The 16,484-nt window shown below is 43.6% G+C and overlaps 2 protein-coding genes across 4 annotated transcripts in view; one reads left to right on the top strand and one right to left on the bottom strand.

Annotated features, from left to right (window-relative positions):
- Positions 1-14,780, bottom strand: part of LOC129698170 (four and a half LIM domains protein 2-like) — a 41,905-nt gene extending 27,125 nt beyond the window's left edge. The window contains exon 1 of one of the 3 annotated variants that reach the window (XM_055637114.1): positions 14,656-14,780. The gene's annotated coding sequence lies outside the window, so the exon portion shown is untranslated. Of the gene's footprint in view, positions 1-246; positions 530-14,655 lie in introns of those variants that run through there. The other 2 variants (XM_055637115.1, XM_055637116.1) reach the window with 2 other exon arrangements.
- Positions 12,411-12,854, top strand: LOC129698171 (histone H2B-like). The gene has a single exon (XM_055637117.1). The coding sequence runs from the start codon at positions 12,439-12,441 to the stop codon at positions 12,841-12,843; it is 405 nt and encodes a 134-aa protein (XP_055493092.1). The 5' UTR covers positions 12,411-12,438; the 3' UTR covers positions 12,844-12,854.
- Positions 14,781-16,484: the final 1,704 nt, after the last annotated feature.

Below are 16,484 nucleotides of genomic sequence, written 5' to 3'. Positions count from 1 at the left end.
CAGAATTAAATAAGTAGGGTGCAGACATAAAACTCTCTCTCCATCTCATCAGTATCTGGTCCCAAGATTGCGGTCCCAAGATCATGATCAGCCATGATCATATTGAATGGCGGTGCAGGCTCGAAGGGCCGAATGGCCTACTCCTGCACCTAATTTCTATGTTTCTATTAGGCTTTCCACTGTCAGACATAGGAGATTCCCATTGTCTGTGGTTTCCCCCACTGCTGTCGTTGATGGATCTCTCACCTGTGTCTCCTCTATGTCCTGCAGTTCTGCTCTCGCTCCAAAGATTTACCCTGGTTCTTACCTTTCACCCCACCAGCTAAACAGCATCTGCAAACATGAATATTGAAACTGCCAGCAAGCTCTCCGAGCTGTTTGTGTGAACCAACAATTTTTACCCAATCCTGCCACACTGTTGGCTCTACTTCTTCAACAATGAAAGAGAAACAAGCCCTGGTGGTGAGGAACATTGAGCAAAAGTCATATAATCTGGGCAAGAATCTGCTCCGCAGAGAGCGGTTTTTAGGGCATTATAACACCAGCCCTGTGTTAAAATAGGCTTGTGATGTTTCCAACTACAATGTTGGGGCGATGACCAACAATGTCATGGCCAGTTTCCATGGGAACCCAGCTTTTGTATCATGCTCAATAACTTAAAGTGGGAAAGATTATGTCTGACAAAGAATGAGGTACGGGTTATTACTCTGGAGCTTCAGACATTCTGATTTAAAAGACCAAACCCTTTATTAACCATTCTGATGGACGACTTGATCCCAGCAAATAATAAGAAAATAATGAAGAATGTGAGATTGCAGCAAGCTAAACACAGATGTGACCTGATCGTGACTTTCTGTGCAACTTAAATAGAATTCCCCCACTTTTTATTTTTGCTGACTCCTCAAGATAAAGGTCAACATTGGATTAGTATTTTTGATTACTTTTTGTACTCTGGAGGAGTCTTTAGTCATTCAAGTATTTGGATAAAAAGATACTGGAATGACTCAACAGGCCAGGCAGAATCTCTGGAGAGCATGGATAGGTGATAATAGATTAGATTTGCATTCCTTTATCCAAGCTACTGATATACTAAAATGCAGCTACTCATTCACACAGTTCTGTTATAACTTCCTGACCATTCCATATAAAATATTGTCTTTTCCAAATGTAGCATCTATAAAATTAGATTTGCATTCATTTATTCAAGCAAGATTTGGTTCTGACTCAACCTTGTAAATCAGATGAATAACTGGAGATATGGTTATAAGAGAAATAGGGTAGCACAGTGGCACAGCTGCCTCACAGCACCAAAATCCCGAGTTCGATCCTGACCTCGGGTGCTGACAGTGTGGTGTTTGCACGTTCTCCCTTTGACCATGTGGGTTTTCTCCAGGTGTTACAGCTTTCTCCAACATCCCAAAGACGTGGAGGTTTGTGGTATAGTTTATCCCTAATGTGGGATAACAGAACTGGAGTGAATGGGTGATCGATGGTCGACATGGACTCGGTGGTTTGAAAGATCTGTTTCCTTACTGTATCACTAAACTAAACTAAGTAGACTAATTGACTGATTATCTTCCTCACGATATTACATACTTGGAGTCAGTGGTGATTTTTTTCTAAACATTACCTCAGTAACTCACATATCTAAGAGCAAACTAACAACGTAATGGATAGTAGGCCACCACATCCAAGTTCCTTTTCAAAGTTGTTCACTATCCTGGTTTGGAAATATATCACTGTTCCTCCATCACTGCCAAGTCCAAATGCATCAACTCCCTACCCAAGAGGTATGGACCGAGCTGGCTGCCTGCCCCTTTTCCGAGGATACGTCCGTGCCCGAGTGCAGTAAGAAAGGGAATACGCCCTGTCTGCGGGCACCCTGGGGGAGTTCCGGGACCACTGGGCTCCGCAGGGTGTAGAATGTATCCTCAATAAGGATTGTATCATAATTGTATAATAGTTTATTATGGATATATGTTTGTATTGTATTATGGTGGTGGGTTCTGGCTTGTTTTATTGTAGTGTAAATATTATTTTTTAATAATTGAATACATTTTATGATTAAAAAAAAAGCAAAAAAACAGGTATGGAATTCCTATATCTGGACTGAACAATGATGGATCGACAGTGATAGTAGCTTAATATTTGGACTGTGGCTGTTTGAAAAGTGGCTCAAGGGAATTCAGTGATATCAAATGGGCAGCACAGTAATAGACTTGCTGCCTTACAGTGCCAGAGACCCGGGTCCTGACTCTGTCAGTACAGAGTTTGAGAGTTTGTACATTCTCCTGTGACCAGCCCTGTGCTTTCTCTAGGTGTATCCTTCACATCCCAAACGCGTGCAGCTTTGTAGGTAAATTGGCACCTGTAAATTAACCCCAGTGTGGAGGTTAGAACTAGTTATTGGGTGACCGCTGGTCGGCATGGATTCAGTGGGCTGAAGAGGCTGTTTGCATGTTGTATCTCTAAACCTAAATGCTACCACACATCCTGTACATGGATAAATATAATTCACTAGACTAAGTGGGACCCCGACGCAATATTCCACCTCTCCACCAATTCCAATATTGGTGGCCAGTGGGGGGGGGCTTTCTGGAATTCTGGTATGGGTTCTTGGGGTGGCAGCTCAATCCCTCAGGCCCGATGTGCTGGCAGCTCACTCACGGCTGGTGGGCTGGCAGTTGACTCATGACTATTCCTTGAAATTCCATTTCAAGCAGGGTGCAAGGCCACCGAATTTAAGTGCAGTTTCCAACCACTTCAAGCACGGTGCAAGACCACCGAATTCAAGTGCAGTTTCATACTACTTTCAGCAGGGTGCAAGGGCACCAAATTCAAGTGCAGTTTCATACCACTTCAAGCAGGATGCAAGGCCGCCAATTTTAAGTGCAGTTTCATTCCACTTCAAGCAGGGTGCAAGGTCACCAAATTCAAATGCAGCTTCCTACCATTTCATGCAGGGTGAAACCACCATAAAACCACACAAAACATCAAACTCACAATTCAGTAGACATCCAGTGTGTTCAGTTGATTCACAGCTCAGTCGTGACATCTACCTCCCCCATCATGCAAAGACTGAACCACACCCACACTTCTGGGTTTTATAACCCCTCCCCCTCCCACCGGAAAAGGTGTGGCTTTCATGGCGTGATTGACAGGAGAGAGATTCTCAATATTTTTTAAACACTAATAACACTTTTATTTTTCATTGATGGGAAGAATTCTCTGCACCTGCTCAGCGGAGGGGGAGTGAGTAAGATGGCCAAAACTCACAGCTGTTAGTGGTAGCGTTTTATCTAAAATCAATATAGAGTGCAAACAGGAAGTAAGTGCATTTGCAGTAGTGCCTTTTAACTTCAAGCCAAAGCACCCAAGCTGCCATTTGCAGTAAGTAGTGCCTTTCAACTTCATGACACCATTTGCAGTTAGTGCCTTTCACCTTCAAGCCAAAGCTCCCAAGCCACCATTTGCAGTAAGTAGTGCCTTTCAACTTCAAGCCAAAGCACCCAAGCCACCATTTGCAGTAATGAGTGCCTTTCAACTTCAAGCCAAAGCACCCAAGCCACCATTTGCAGTAAGTAGTGACTTTCAACTTCAAGCCAAAGCACCCACGCCATCATTTGCAGTAAGTAGTGCCGTTCAACTTCATGCCACCATTTGCAGTAAGTAGTGCCTTTCAACTTCAAGCCAAAACACCCAAGCCACCATTTGCAGTAAGTAGTGCCTTTCAACTTAAAGCCAAAGCACCCAAGCCACCATTTGCAGTAAGTAGTGACTTTCAACTTCAAGCCAAAGCACCCACGCCACCATTTGCAGTAAGTAGTGCCGTTCAACTTCATGCCACCATTTGCAGTAAGTAGTGACTTTCAACTTCACGCCTATGCACCCACGCCACCATTTGCAGTAAGTAGTGCCGTTCAACTTCATGCCACCATTTTGCAGTAAGTAGGGCCTTTCAACTTCAAGCCAACCACCAAAGCCACCATTTGCAGCAAGTAGTGCCTTTCAACTTCAAGCCAAAGCGCCCAAGCCACCATTTGCAGTAAGTAGTGCCTTTCAACTTCAAGCCAAAGCATCCAAACAACCATTTGCATGCAGTGCCTTTTTACTTCAAACAAACCATATTTTCATTTTCAAACCACATTAAGGGGACTCACTGTTGTGTAGACACTTGTTCAGTGTTATTCAGAGCTCAGAGAGACGTGACCCTTGGCTTCACCCATCTTGCAGAGACTGAGTGTGGCGCACCGCTTCCTGGTTTTATAGTCCCTCCCCCTCCCTCCAGCAGGGGCAGCAGAGAGAATGGTGAATTTTTTTCAAACATTAATATCTCTATGATTTGTCATTGATGGGAAAAATTCTCCGTACCCGTAAGTCGGAGGGGGGCTCTGAGTGAGGTGGCCAAAAATGACGGCCGTAGGTGACGCCGTTTTGTCGGAAATCGCAGCACAATGGGCCAAAAGCGGTCAACATCAGAGTTTTAGTAATATAGATAGCTGCATCTTTAAACATTAACATCTTGTTCTCTCTTTATCAATAGATGTGTCTATGCGTGTACTTATACAGTGATCCTGATTCGGGGGGGAGGGGCAGTGTATCCTGTGATTTGTCAAATTCTCTGCAACATAACACCACCAGTCATTGTCCATCAGTGTAACATGCAAATCGTTTAAGGTTTCTGTCTTGCAAAGTATTACACTTCTTTGGAGGATTTCTCATTTCCCTCTTCCTGAGATGTTGACCATAAACCAGAAGAGAATCACTCTACAGTGGGAAAGTTGACTGTTTCTCTGCCTGAAGCATTACGACAACGTAAAAGTGAAGTAGGCAAGGAACCAATTTAATAACAAATGTTTCTTTAGAATTAAAATTAAATTACACAAAGTGCTGGAGTAACTCAGTGGGTCAGGTGACATCCCCTGAGAATCTGAAGAAGAGTCCCGACCCAAAACATTCCCTATCCATGTTCTCCAGAGATGCTACCTGGCCCGCTGAGTTACTCCAGCATTTGATGTCTCGTTTTTTTTGTGAATCAGCATCTGCAGTTCCTTGCTTCTATCTCTAGAATTAATTTTCCTTTAGTCAATCTGCAACAATAACAAATGAGATAAGGATGGCACCCTGATGCAGCTGATAGAGCTGCAGCCTCACAGCGCCAGTGACCCTGGTTCGATCCTGACCTTGGGTGCTGTCCATGTGGAGTTTGCACGTTCTCCCTATGACCGCGTGGGTTTCCTCCAGGAGCTCCAGTTTCTTTCCACATCCCACAGACGTGTAGCTTTGAAGGTTAATTGGCATTAGAAATCGATTCTCATGAAGTGCACCAAGATGGATTTTTAAGTACTGTGCCGAAAAGTGTTCCATCATTATTCATTGAGGTTAAATTATTTTTATAATAATATTGTTTTATAAGTAATTAATATATTATAATAATTATTAATAACATTAAATCAATAATATTGATTTAAAATCAATAATGATTTTATTTAAACACTCATTGAAAGAAAAAAGCAAATTGCAACGTGTCTCTCCCTCAGAGAAATCACCCGAGGAGTCCCAACATTTCAAGTTGCAACCCTTGGCTTCTCCCCAATACAGTGGATGTTGTGAAGTGTGCTAGCACGTACTGAGACAGGGCACAATCTAATTCTGGTTTGAACTTTCCATTTCCCCAGAGGACTTCTTGTTCCACATTTTAAAGGACAGCTTGCCAATAATAGCCGAACAGGTGACGATACTCTGTACTAAGTGTGGCCGCTGCCTCCTAGTGGTCTACTGCAGCATGTCACAACAATGTTATCGCTAGTTTAGTTTAGAGATGCAGCGTGGAAACAGGCCCTTCGACCCAGCGAGTCTGCGCCGACCAGTGATCCCTGTACACTTGCTCTATCCAACACACTAGAGCCAATTGACAGTTTTACCAAAGCCAATTAACCTGCAAACCTGTACGTCTTTGGAATGTGGGAGGAAACTGGAGCACCCGGGGAAAAAACCCACGCAGTCATAGGGAGAATGTACAAACTCCATACAGATAGCACCCGTACTCAGGGTCAAACCGGGTCTCTGGCACTGTAAGGCAGCAACTCCACCATCTGGCACCACTGTGCTGCTCAGATATCTGAGAGTGGTCAGTGATCAGTGAGCCATTTACCATTGGTACACAAAAAAGCTGGAGAAACACAGTGGGTGCAGCAGCATCTATGGAGCAAAGGAAATAGGCAACGTTTCGGGCTGAAACCCTTCTTCAGACTTGTTTCGGCCCGAAACGTTGCCTATTTCCTTCGCTCCATAGATGCTGCTGCACCCGCTGAGTTTCTCCAGCTTTTTTGTGTACCTTCGATTCTCCAGCATCTGCAGTTCCTTCTTAAACACAAGCCATTTACCATTCATTGGCAGACATATCTGCCTTGTCTCTTCTTGAATCTTTGGACTGATTCCTCTGCACAGACTGTGGGTGACAGAGTGGCACAGTTAGTAGAGCTGCTGGCTTACAGTTCCAGCGACATAGGTTCAATCCTGGCCTCCGTTGCTGTCTGTGTGGAGTTTGCACGTTTTCCATATGACCTCATGGGTTTGCTCTGGGTGCTCAAGTTTCCTCTCAAGTCTCAAAAATTAGCAGGTTGGTCAGTCAGTTGTAAATTGTGACAATAAGTTGTGACAGTAAGTCGTAAATAGGTTTCCCCTCATGTGTGGCTGAGTGGTAGATTCTGGGGGGGGGGGGGGGGGGGCGGCACAGTGGCGCAGCGGTAAAGTTACTGCCTCACAGAACCAGACACCTGGGTTCGATCCTGACTACAGGTGTTGTCTGTGTGGAGAATGTATGTGGTGATCGTTGGTCGGCGTGGACTCAGTGGGCCAAAGGACCTGTTTCCGTCCTGTATCTCCAAAGTGTAAAGTCTCAAGTAAAGTGATGAGAATGTGGGGTGAATAATCTGGAATGTGTAGGATTTGGGTAAATGGGTGGTTGCTAGTTGGCATGGACTCAGTGGGCCGAAGGGCCTGTTTCTTTGTTCTAACTCACTATGATTTACAACTATGACATTAGCAAAATAACCAAATTGGTCCTCTGGTGCTACAAACATTCTGTAATGTTACACAGATGGTGGTGGGTGTACGGAATGAGCTGCCAAATGAGGTAGTTAAGGGAACAACATTTAAAAGACATGTAGACAGGTACATGGATAGGAAAGGCTTCGAGGGATTTGGGCCACACGTAGGCAGGTGGGACTAGTGTAGATGGGGCATTATGGTCCGTAAGGGTAAGTTGGGCCCAAGTGTCAATTTCCTTGCTGTATGACTATGGATCTATGTCTGCAAAGCCATATTTTGGATAAGCATAATAGCAACATATGAATTATAGTAGATCACTTGACCCCACAAGCCTATTCCACCACTCAACAAGAAGATCATCAAAGACAGCTCCCATCCTGCGTTTGGACTGTTCGACCTGCTGCCCTCTGGAAGCCGCTATATGTGCATCAAATCCAGGACAAATAGACTCAGAAATAGTTGCTTTCCGAAAATTATAACTACTCTTAATTCAAATTCACACATGCACTGACTTCACAGCCCAACACCCGGACTTCCATCTGTATATATGTATATAGCGCCGCAGAATTGTGCACCTACCCCCTTCTCCCTTCTGTTTTTGTTTTTCTGTTTCTTGTTTTTTGTACTAAATTATATGTATGCACTGAGTACGAGCAGCTTTCAATTTCACTGTACATGTATAGTGACAATAAATGGCATATCTATCTATATCTATATGGTTGAGCCTTAGCTCCAGAACAATAACTTTTATCCCCCTTGCTTATGAGGAAGGTACCGGGGAGGGGGTGGTTTGGTTGGGAAGGGATGAGTTAGCCAGGGAGTTGCAGAGGGAACAGTCTCTGCGGAAGGCGGAAAGGAGATGCAATATATGTCCCAATACCGATTCCCTCGACTCTGTCCAGGGACCCGACAGTCCTTTCAGGTTAGGCAGAGGTTCAATTGCACCTCCTCTAACCTCATTTATTGTATGCGCTGTTTAAGATGTGGATTCTTACACATCCGGCGAGATCTAAACGTGGACTGGGACCCTGTGGAGACTTTGTCAGTCTGAATTTTACCTAACTCTGTTTTTGAATGACAAAAATAATTTAATTCATTCAAAACAAACCCACACTGACCTTGTGCTAAATAGCCCAGGTACTATTCTCCTCCAGCTAACGGATCCCTGATATCGTTGCAAATTACTTGAAACAGTATTTCATCTTCGGTACTTGTGCCAGCTTCACAAAATAGCAAAGTGGTATAAATTATGGCTTCTGAACTTCAAGTATTGTCACGTGCCATTGCACACCCTCTCTCTGCCATCAACAAAAGGCAACCCCACCCAAGACCGCACCAAGTTCATGCTCTCATTTCACTCCAACATCACAGCTAACAATGGTCAATACAATACAATTATAATTGTTATTTTTTTTGCTTAGGTCAAAAACGATTTCATTCGAATTGTTTTTTTCTGCTCATATAATCACTGAACCAAGACACAAACAATTCGTTTAACTTTCCATCTGACTAGTCTGAAGAAGGGTGATGGACCCAAGACTTACTCTCAGCTGCACTCCTTTCCCCTCCCGAGTCATGCTCAAGCCCCCGCTGGGTTACTGGCAATTTTGTGTCTATTTATTGCTGGGTTTGCAAACCCGTGCTCCAGTTCTTGGTGTTGGACATCGTTCTTGCTAGCAAAGTCCCCCAAGCCGCGCGGGGCGATGATGTAAGGCCCCGCTCCAGGTAATCTTCAACCCCACAACTCGGGCGGGTGAAGTCGCCGTTGCCGTTGTGAAAGTATAGGAGTGTGAAAACCGTGACCTCCAGGTTCAAGAACAGTTTCTTCCCAACAACCATCAGGAATGAACCCTACAAACACTAAAATACAAACAATAGACTGCCTTTGGTTCCATTAAGGACTTTGGGCTTTGTTGCACTAAATTGGGGTTATTAATTAAATTATCTTTCCACTGTTGATTCCTCCCCCCGATGTCAGAGTCAATTTCAAAGCCCCCGGCTGGCAATGGCGATTGGTCCCAGCGGCCATTAAAGCCATCTTCTGCGGGTGGTGCGAGGTACCGGGGGACGGGTCTTTGGTGTTAGAGCCCCCGGCGCCAGCGCTCGCAGAGGAAACAGTCATTCCAGCCGCGGAAAGCAGTGGTGTCAGGTCCCCCGCTCCAGGACTCTGTCCAGGGACCCCGCAGTCCTTTCGGGTTAGGAGAAGTCGCCGTTGCAGGAGCCCTGAGAAGCGGTATCCCGCTGTTTAAGCCGTGGATTCTTACACTCGGCGAGGCGCCGCCTGGTCTGACACACCTTTGTCGTTCTGAACCCTCCGATCTCTCCGTTGGCAAGCACAGCATTCTCCTTCACATTCCCACATTGACCTCTCAGCCTAGGCCTCCTCCATCCTCGTTGCAAATTGCTGAAACAGTATTTCTCTTTAGCTTGGCCAGCTTACGACAGCAACGGTGGTATACATTATGGCTTCCCTAACTTCAAGTTCCCCCTGCACACCCGCTCCTCGTTGCCCTCCCCAACCAAGTCGCACAGTTCTCGTGAGACCCAACAAACGCTAAAATGTCGGTTTCCTTTATCTCCAGTGCTTTTTTTGCATATTCAAAAAGTTTCCCCCCCCCTCTTTATATCACTGTCTACATCTCCGTTTATCTTTTCCCCCCCACAGGGTCTTGACCCCCAGCTACATAAAATCCAGAGAAAAACTGTCCCGCTGAAAACTCCAGCATTTTGTGTCTAAAAATGGTTTAAAACCGCATTGCAGTTCCTTTCAGACATCGCTTCTTACTCTCTTCTCTCTCGCCTCTCGCACTCTTCTTTTAAAGTTGGTCCTACCATCAAACAATGTATATAAAAAAACTAACATGCATAGATAGAAAGGGATGAGAGATGAGATCCTGCGGAGGGAATATAAAGAGTGTTAGGCTGAAGGTGGAAAAGCAAGACCTCAAGGGTAGTAATCTCTGGGTTACACCCCTGGTTCCACGTGCTAGTGAGAGTGAAAATGGGAACAGATGGTTATGTGGCTGAGCAGCTGGGGCAGGGAGCTGGGATTCGAGTTTTTGATCCATTGGGATCTCTTCCGGGATAGGGATGACCTGTACAAGAGGGATGGATTGCATGGAGGTGGACCATTATCCTGGCAGGCAGAAATGCTATGACTAATTGAGAGGGTTTAAACTTATTTGGCAGGGGGAATGGTGCCTAATATAATGGAGAGGTAATTGAGAAGGTTGAGGCAAATGCAGAAAGAGAGCAAGTTTAGTAAACAGGACCGGCAGGGGGCGCGGGAAGATTTTCATGCTGTATCTCTAAATTCTAAAGTCTAAAGGAAAGTTCAGGACCAGCAAGTTTTTGTTAGTCTGAACGGCAGGGGTAGGATCGCTGGATGACGAGATATTGAGGCTTCGGTCAAGATATCATATTTAGTAAGTTGGGATGGTGAACTTGTTGAGGAGTATTGATGGTGTAGGATGACACTTAAGAGGGTAATCAGGAGGGGAAAATGGAACATGAGATAACTTTGGCAGATAAGGTGGAGGAGAATCGTAAAGTATATTAAGGGCAAAGGAAAAACTAGGGCGAGAATTGAGCCTACTAAAGATTAATGAGATCATCTGTGTGTGAAGCCACAGGAGATGAGCAAAGTGTTAAATTAATATTTTTTGTATTTATTTTTGTTTTGTTTTTAGAGGTCACCGTGGAAACAAGCCCTTAGACCCACCATGTCCGCGCTGACTAGTGATCACCCGTACACTAGTTCTATCCTACACACTCGTGTCAATTTTTACAGAACCCAATTAACTTACATACCTGGAATGTGGGAAGAAACCCGAGCACTCGGATATAAACTCACTCACAGGGACAATGTACAAACTCCATTCAGACACCAACCATCAGAATCGAATCCGGGTCTGTGCCACGGTGCCGCACATTAACTCGTGAGAAAGATATGGAAGCCCGGGAACTTGGGGAAGTTAATAGGGATGTGTTGAAAAGAGTCCACATTACAGATTTAAAACGCATTAAGGTAGATAAATCCGCAGGATCAGATCAAGGGGATTGATCTGATCCCTTTGATCGGACATTGTGGAAAGCCAGGAAGCTAATTGCAGAGGCAGATGGGATATCTTAATCGGCATGGGCAAGTTGGGCCGAAGGACCTGTTTTCATGTGTATGAATCTATGACTCCATGACTCTAAATACTTCCTATTGGAAGAAGGAATCACCAATGTTTGTTGTTCAACTATCAGTGCATTTCATCAAAGTCTGGCCAATGGTGTTAAATCAGAGCAACAACAGTCATTAGATTCCAACAACCATTGCAATCCAAACATTTAGAATGAGGTCACTGAATAACGAAATAAGGGACCTGTATGTCTAAAGTGCTCCCTTATCCAATGGCAATGAAAGCCGATAGATTTGCTCTATCGATGGTGATATCAGTGTTTCTGTCTGTGTTTCTGTGTTTCAAAGCATGAGATGTACAAAAGCAGAGAAATGAATCTTTCTTTCACCCCCAGGCGGGTTAAGCCTTATTACATGGTCCTGTAGTTTTTGATTTTTTTAGTTTTAGAGATGCAGCATGGGAGCAGGCCCTTCAGCCCGCTGAGTCCATGCCGACCATCACTCACCTGCTCACATTAGTTCCATGTTATCCCACTTTTTCATCCACTTCCTACACACTAGGGGCAATTAACCTATAAACCAGCATGTCTTTGGGATGTGGGAGGAAACCGGAGCACCCGGAGAACATGCAAAAACTCCACACAAATGCACTCGAAGTCAGGATTGAACCCGGGTCTCTGACACTGGCGAGGTAACAGTACAGATGCACCACTGTGCTGCCAGTAGTTTCATAACTAATCAATCCTGATTAAACAAATAGACTCTAAAATTAAGTAACTGATGTTGAAGTTATTATGAAAACATATATTTTGAAATAAAATCTGAAAGAAAAAAAATATGAGGTGTTACTGTTTTAATGGGAAGTAACAAAATTAAATATCAGTTTGCCAACATCTACAGGAAAGTAGGTGCCTGAGACCTGAAGAAGGGTCTCGACCCAAAACGTCACCCATCCCTTCTCTCCAGAGATGCTGCCTGTCCCGCTGAGTTACTCCAGCATTTTGTGTCTACAGTACCTTCGATTTAAACCAGAATCTGTAGTTCTTTCCTACACAAAGTACAGGTAGTTGTTTCCCTACTTTTCTGTCACTATTTATGTCACTTATTTTGCAGCACAGAAATAAAGGACATAGGAATAGAAGTGGAATTATTAATTGAATGGTAATTGATTTAAAAAAAACATATAGAGGGGCTCCCTGGATTATGGAAACTTGATTTACGGAAATCTAACTTTTCTAGGCTGCCAATCCACCGAGGAAATGCCTGATCCGCCGAAAACCAAAGATGCTGTAGGATCTTTGCCGAAAACAGCCGCCAAGAAGGGCGCAAAGAAAGCTTTGCCAAAATCCGCAGTCAAAGGGGGCAAGAAGCGCAGGAGGTCGAGGAAGGAGAGTTACTCCATCTACATCTACAAAGTGATGAAGCAGGTTCACCCGGATACCGGCATCTCCTCCAAGGCCATGGGCATCATGAACTCGTTCGTGAACGATATTTTCGAGCGTATCGCGGGTGAGGCTTCCCGCCTGGCGCATTATAACAAGCGGGCGACCATCAGCTCCCGAGAGATTCAGACCGCCGTGCGTCTGCTTCTTCCCGGGGAGCTGGCCAAGCACGCTGTGTCGGAAGGGACAAAGGGGGTGACCAAGTACACCAGTTCCAAATAAAGATCCACACATTGTTGAGAAAACACCGAAAACCCAACGTTTGTTTGCTAAACGAATAATATTAAAATAGTTTGTGGTATTCACTAATTACTGGATACAGTATATATCCTGTTAGTTTCATTACGGGTATGTTAGGGTGAACATACAAGATATTTGATGAAATGAGAGAGTTATAGGAAGTGTATGCAGAGCAATATGATGTGGGTAGCTTTAGGCAATGGAGTTTTTCCATCCTGGTATTGGGGGAAATTGTTTTATCTGACATACAAAAAATTTGGTTTATGGACATTTTAGTTTAGTTTAGAATACACCGCAGAAAAAAGCCCTTTGGATCACCGAGTCTGCGCCGACCAGTCATCTGCATACACTAGCAGTATCCTACACACATGGGACAATTTAAAATCGTTACTGAAGCCAATTAACCTACAAACCAGTATGTCTTTGGAGTGTGGGAGGAACCCGGAGCACCCGGGGAAAACCCATGCAGTCACGGGGAGAACGTACAAACTCCGTACAGACAGCACCCGTAGTTCTCAGGGACAGAAACTTTACGTAACCCAGGGGTTGCCTGGATTCATATAGTTCAGCAATTTTGACTGAGCTGTTTTTGTTGTACAGGTGATATTGCTAAAATGATTCAGTTGCTACATTATACAAAACTCACTGAGATAAATTATTCAGATACATTTTTTCACACAGCACAACAACAATCAAAAGTGATGATTTTTATATGGCTGATGCAATACTCTGGATTGGAAATCTTAGTTGAAAAGCAAAAAAACTTTCGATAGTGGAGATCTGAAATAATAGCAGAAAATACTGGTGATTCTCGGCAGCTTGGGCAGTATGTATAGAGAGACAAACAGAGTTAAAGTTTCAGGTTTATAACCTGATGCTGCCTGACCTTCTGGGTTTTGTGTTTTCATTGGAAATATTTTGTGTTAATCCGTTAATGCGTTCTGCTAATTGGCCTAATTCGAGAAGGCAGCAATAGTATCTAGGTTCCTTCTACTGACGGAGTTTGGTTGCTAAGTCTACCGTCACAGTTGGAGCAAGATGCGGGAAAGCTGCTGACTAGTGTAAAACTGAAACAACCAGAACATAAGTGAATAAGCAACATCCAGAACATCTGGGAGTGAAAGGAAGAAAATAGAATCAAATTTAATAAAGTGCAAAATGTGGGATATTTGTTTTGAAACAGAATGGAATTATGTTATTAGGTTGAATGAATATTGGCACTCAATAACTGGATCACTGCAAATATTTTAACAATTTCTCCAAATCTAGTTATATTTCATTATGCAATGTGGTTATACAATAATGGATACCAAGCATTATAAGAGTCTGATAGAAAAATAGAACATAGAAAACATAGAAAAATAGGTGCAGGAGTAGGCCATTCGGCCCTTCGAGCCAGCACCGCCATTCAAATGATCATGGCTGATCATCTAAAATCAGTACCCCGTTCCTGCTTTTCCCCCATATACCCTTGATTCCGTTAGCCTTAAGAGCAAAATCTAACTCTCTCTTGAAAGAGTTATGACCACATACTGTATTCCAGTAGTTAATTTGTGTATTTTAGTATTACACAGGATGAAATTAAATGATTAAATTAAAAGTATTTTCAGAGGGTTTCAAAGCAGTCCCATAATGAATCTATTGATTCATTAACCTTTGAATTGAATGTTTCCAGGGTTAAAAGTTCTCTACTTAAGAAATGATGGAAGGAGAATGAATGAAGATATTAAACAGTTGTGGAAAAAAGATGTGGTATACATATACATATAGTTAGAGAGCGAAAACAATCCTTACCTCAAAATGGACTGCAACTAACTTCAGTTCCAAGGCAAATGAACAACAGAGCCCAACAAGAGGAGGGACCTTCTACTGCATTTGACTGTCAAAGCTTCGTGTTCAGTAGATGACACCAGCAATTAGGCAGATTGACATTCTTTTGCCAAAGAGTCTATAAATACAATATCTCCAAAGCAACTGCTGCTCACTCGAGATAAGAACCACTATTGCTATGCACAATTTCCTACCTTTTAAGGTATCAGACATTTAACAACACATGTCCTGCAATGGAAAGTCTGCACCAGTAAAAATGTAACCACATATCCTGTTACTTCAAGGACATATAAAGCCTGGATTAGTCTCTGGTCAATTGTAACTTATTCCATTTCTATAATGTTCTCACATGCACGACATAAGGAACTGAATGAATACAGCACAAAATAAATGCTTCACTCTGGAATTAGTTTCATAAAAGTCAAATAGGTTCAGATCATGTCATGCAAAAGGTGCTGCTGGTGATTGACTGCACTAATAGATCACTAATCTAGTGCAGTCGTGGCTAAGGATAGATTAAGCAATTAAACAAGAACAAAATATAAATAACCTCCAGCAAAAGAGTGAGCAAAAAACAATCACAGAAAATGCAATGTAAGAACATGTCGCTTCACCATACTGGTCCGGAAGGTCAGTGTTAAACTTATTCAACCCATTTACAGCTGGATGTTAACTGAGCAGACTAACGCAAAACATTCACTGGAAAAGTCATTTACAGAAAAGTCATTACTTATGGCACGATAAAGAATAAAGAAAGTAACTGGGTGCCTTGAGCATTGAAATTGTTCAAATATGAAGATATACGTAGTCAAAGAGCAAGGAAACAGGGAAACTTCAGCCCAGCAACCCACACCGACCAAGCTGCCCCATCTACGCTAGTCCCACCTCCCCATGTTTGGCTAAGATATACATCTTAGAATATTCAATTTATCCATTGTTGACTCCATGAAGCAAAAATCTAAAAAGCATTTATCATTTTTTTCAGCACCTGCAACGCTCATATCAGGCACGTGCCGTGAATAATTACTCAGGGTAAGCAGTCAGTCGGCTTTTAAAGAATCTTAAACCGCGCATGCGCAGATTGTTCTCTCTGTAAACTGTCAGTCGACATTTATAAAGTCTTCAAAAGTCAAATCTCTCAATAAAGTACCGTATTTCCCGGCAATGAAAATGCACCCCCATTTTGAGTTGCTGAATTTTTAAAGAAGGCTGGTGGGACATAGAATTTCTCACACTCAAAAAAATAACAATAAAGAACGCAATTTGCCCAAGGATTCCAAATCTCCTTCATTCTGAATTACTGAATGGGTGCGGGGTGGAGGGTGACAGCAGGTGGAGAGATGGTGGGAAAAACATGAGCACACCGGGACAAGAATCAGTTGTGATCTTATTGAATGACAATACATGTTCAAGGGACCAATTGAGGGGAGAGTTCCTTTCACAGTGTGTGGGGAGTCTGGCCAGGGGTAAAGTTGCGGGGAGGGCAGGAGCATTGAGAAGGAGGGGCTCAGGGATCATGCCAGTAACTCACTCACTCACCGCAGTCGTGGCGCTCCGGGCGTGGAGCCACCGCATTGTGGCTAGGGAGGGAAGGAGCTCAGGTGGCTGCGAATGGCCTCGGGACCGGACAGCCGAACTGGACGCCACCTCAGCGCCTTCTGCCGGCCCGCTCACCTCTGGCAGGGCTCTCCATCTGAACATCTCTCACCTGCCACTCGCCGGCTTTGCTCTTGTCAGCCGCTTCCCACAAATTTTTTAATTCCGACAGCCTAGTAACCTCAATTGGTTCCTTG

This window comes from Leucoraja erinacea, chromosome 6 (assembly GCF_028641065.1).
Source record: "Leucoraja erinacea ecotype New England chromosome 6, Leri_hhj_1, whole genome shotgun sequence".
NCBI lineage: Eukaryota > Metazoa > Chordata > Chondrichthyes > Rajiformes > Rajidae > Leucoraja > Leucoraja erinaceus.
This window is presented reverse-complemented; position numbering and strand designations above follow the sequence as displayed.

Excerpts from the sequence above, each read along its gene's own strand:
- LOC129698171 (XM_055637117.1), top strand. The coding sequence starts at position 12,439 with ATGCCTGATCCGCCGAAAACCAAAGATGCTGTAGGATCTTTGCCGAAA.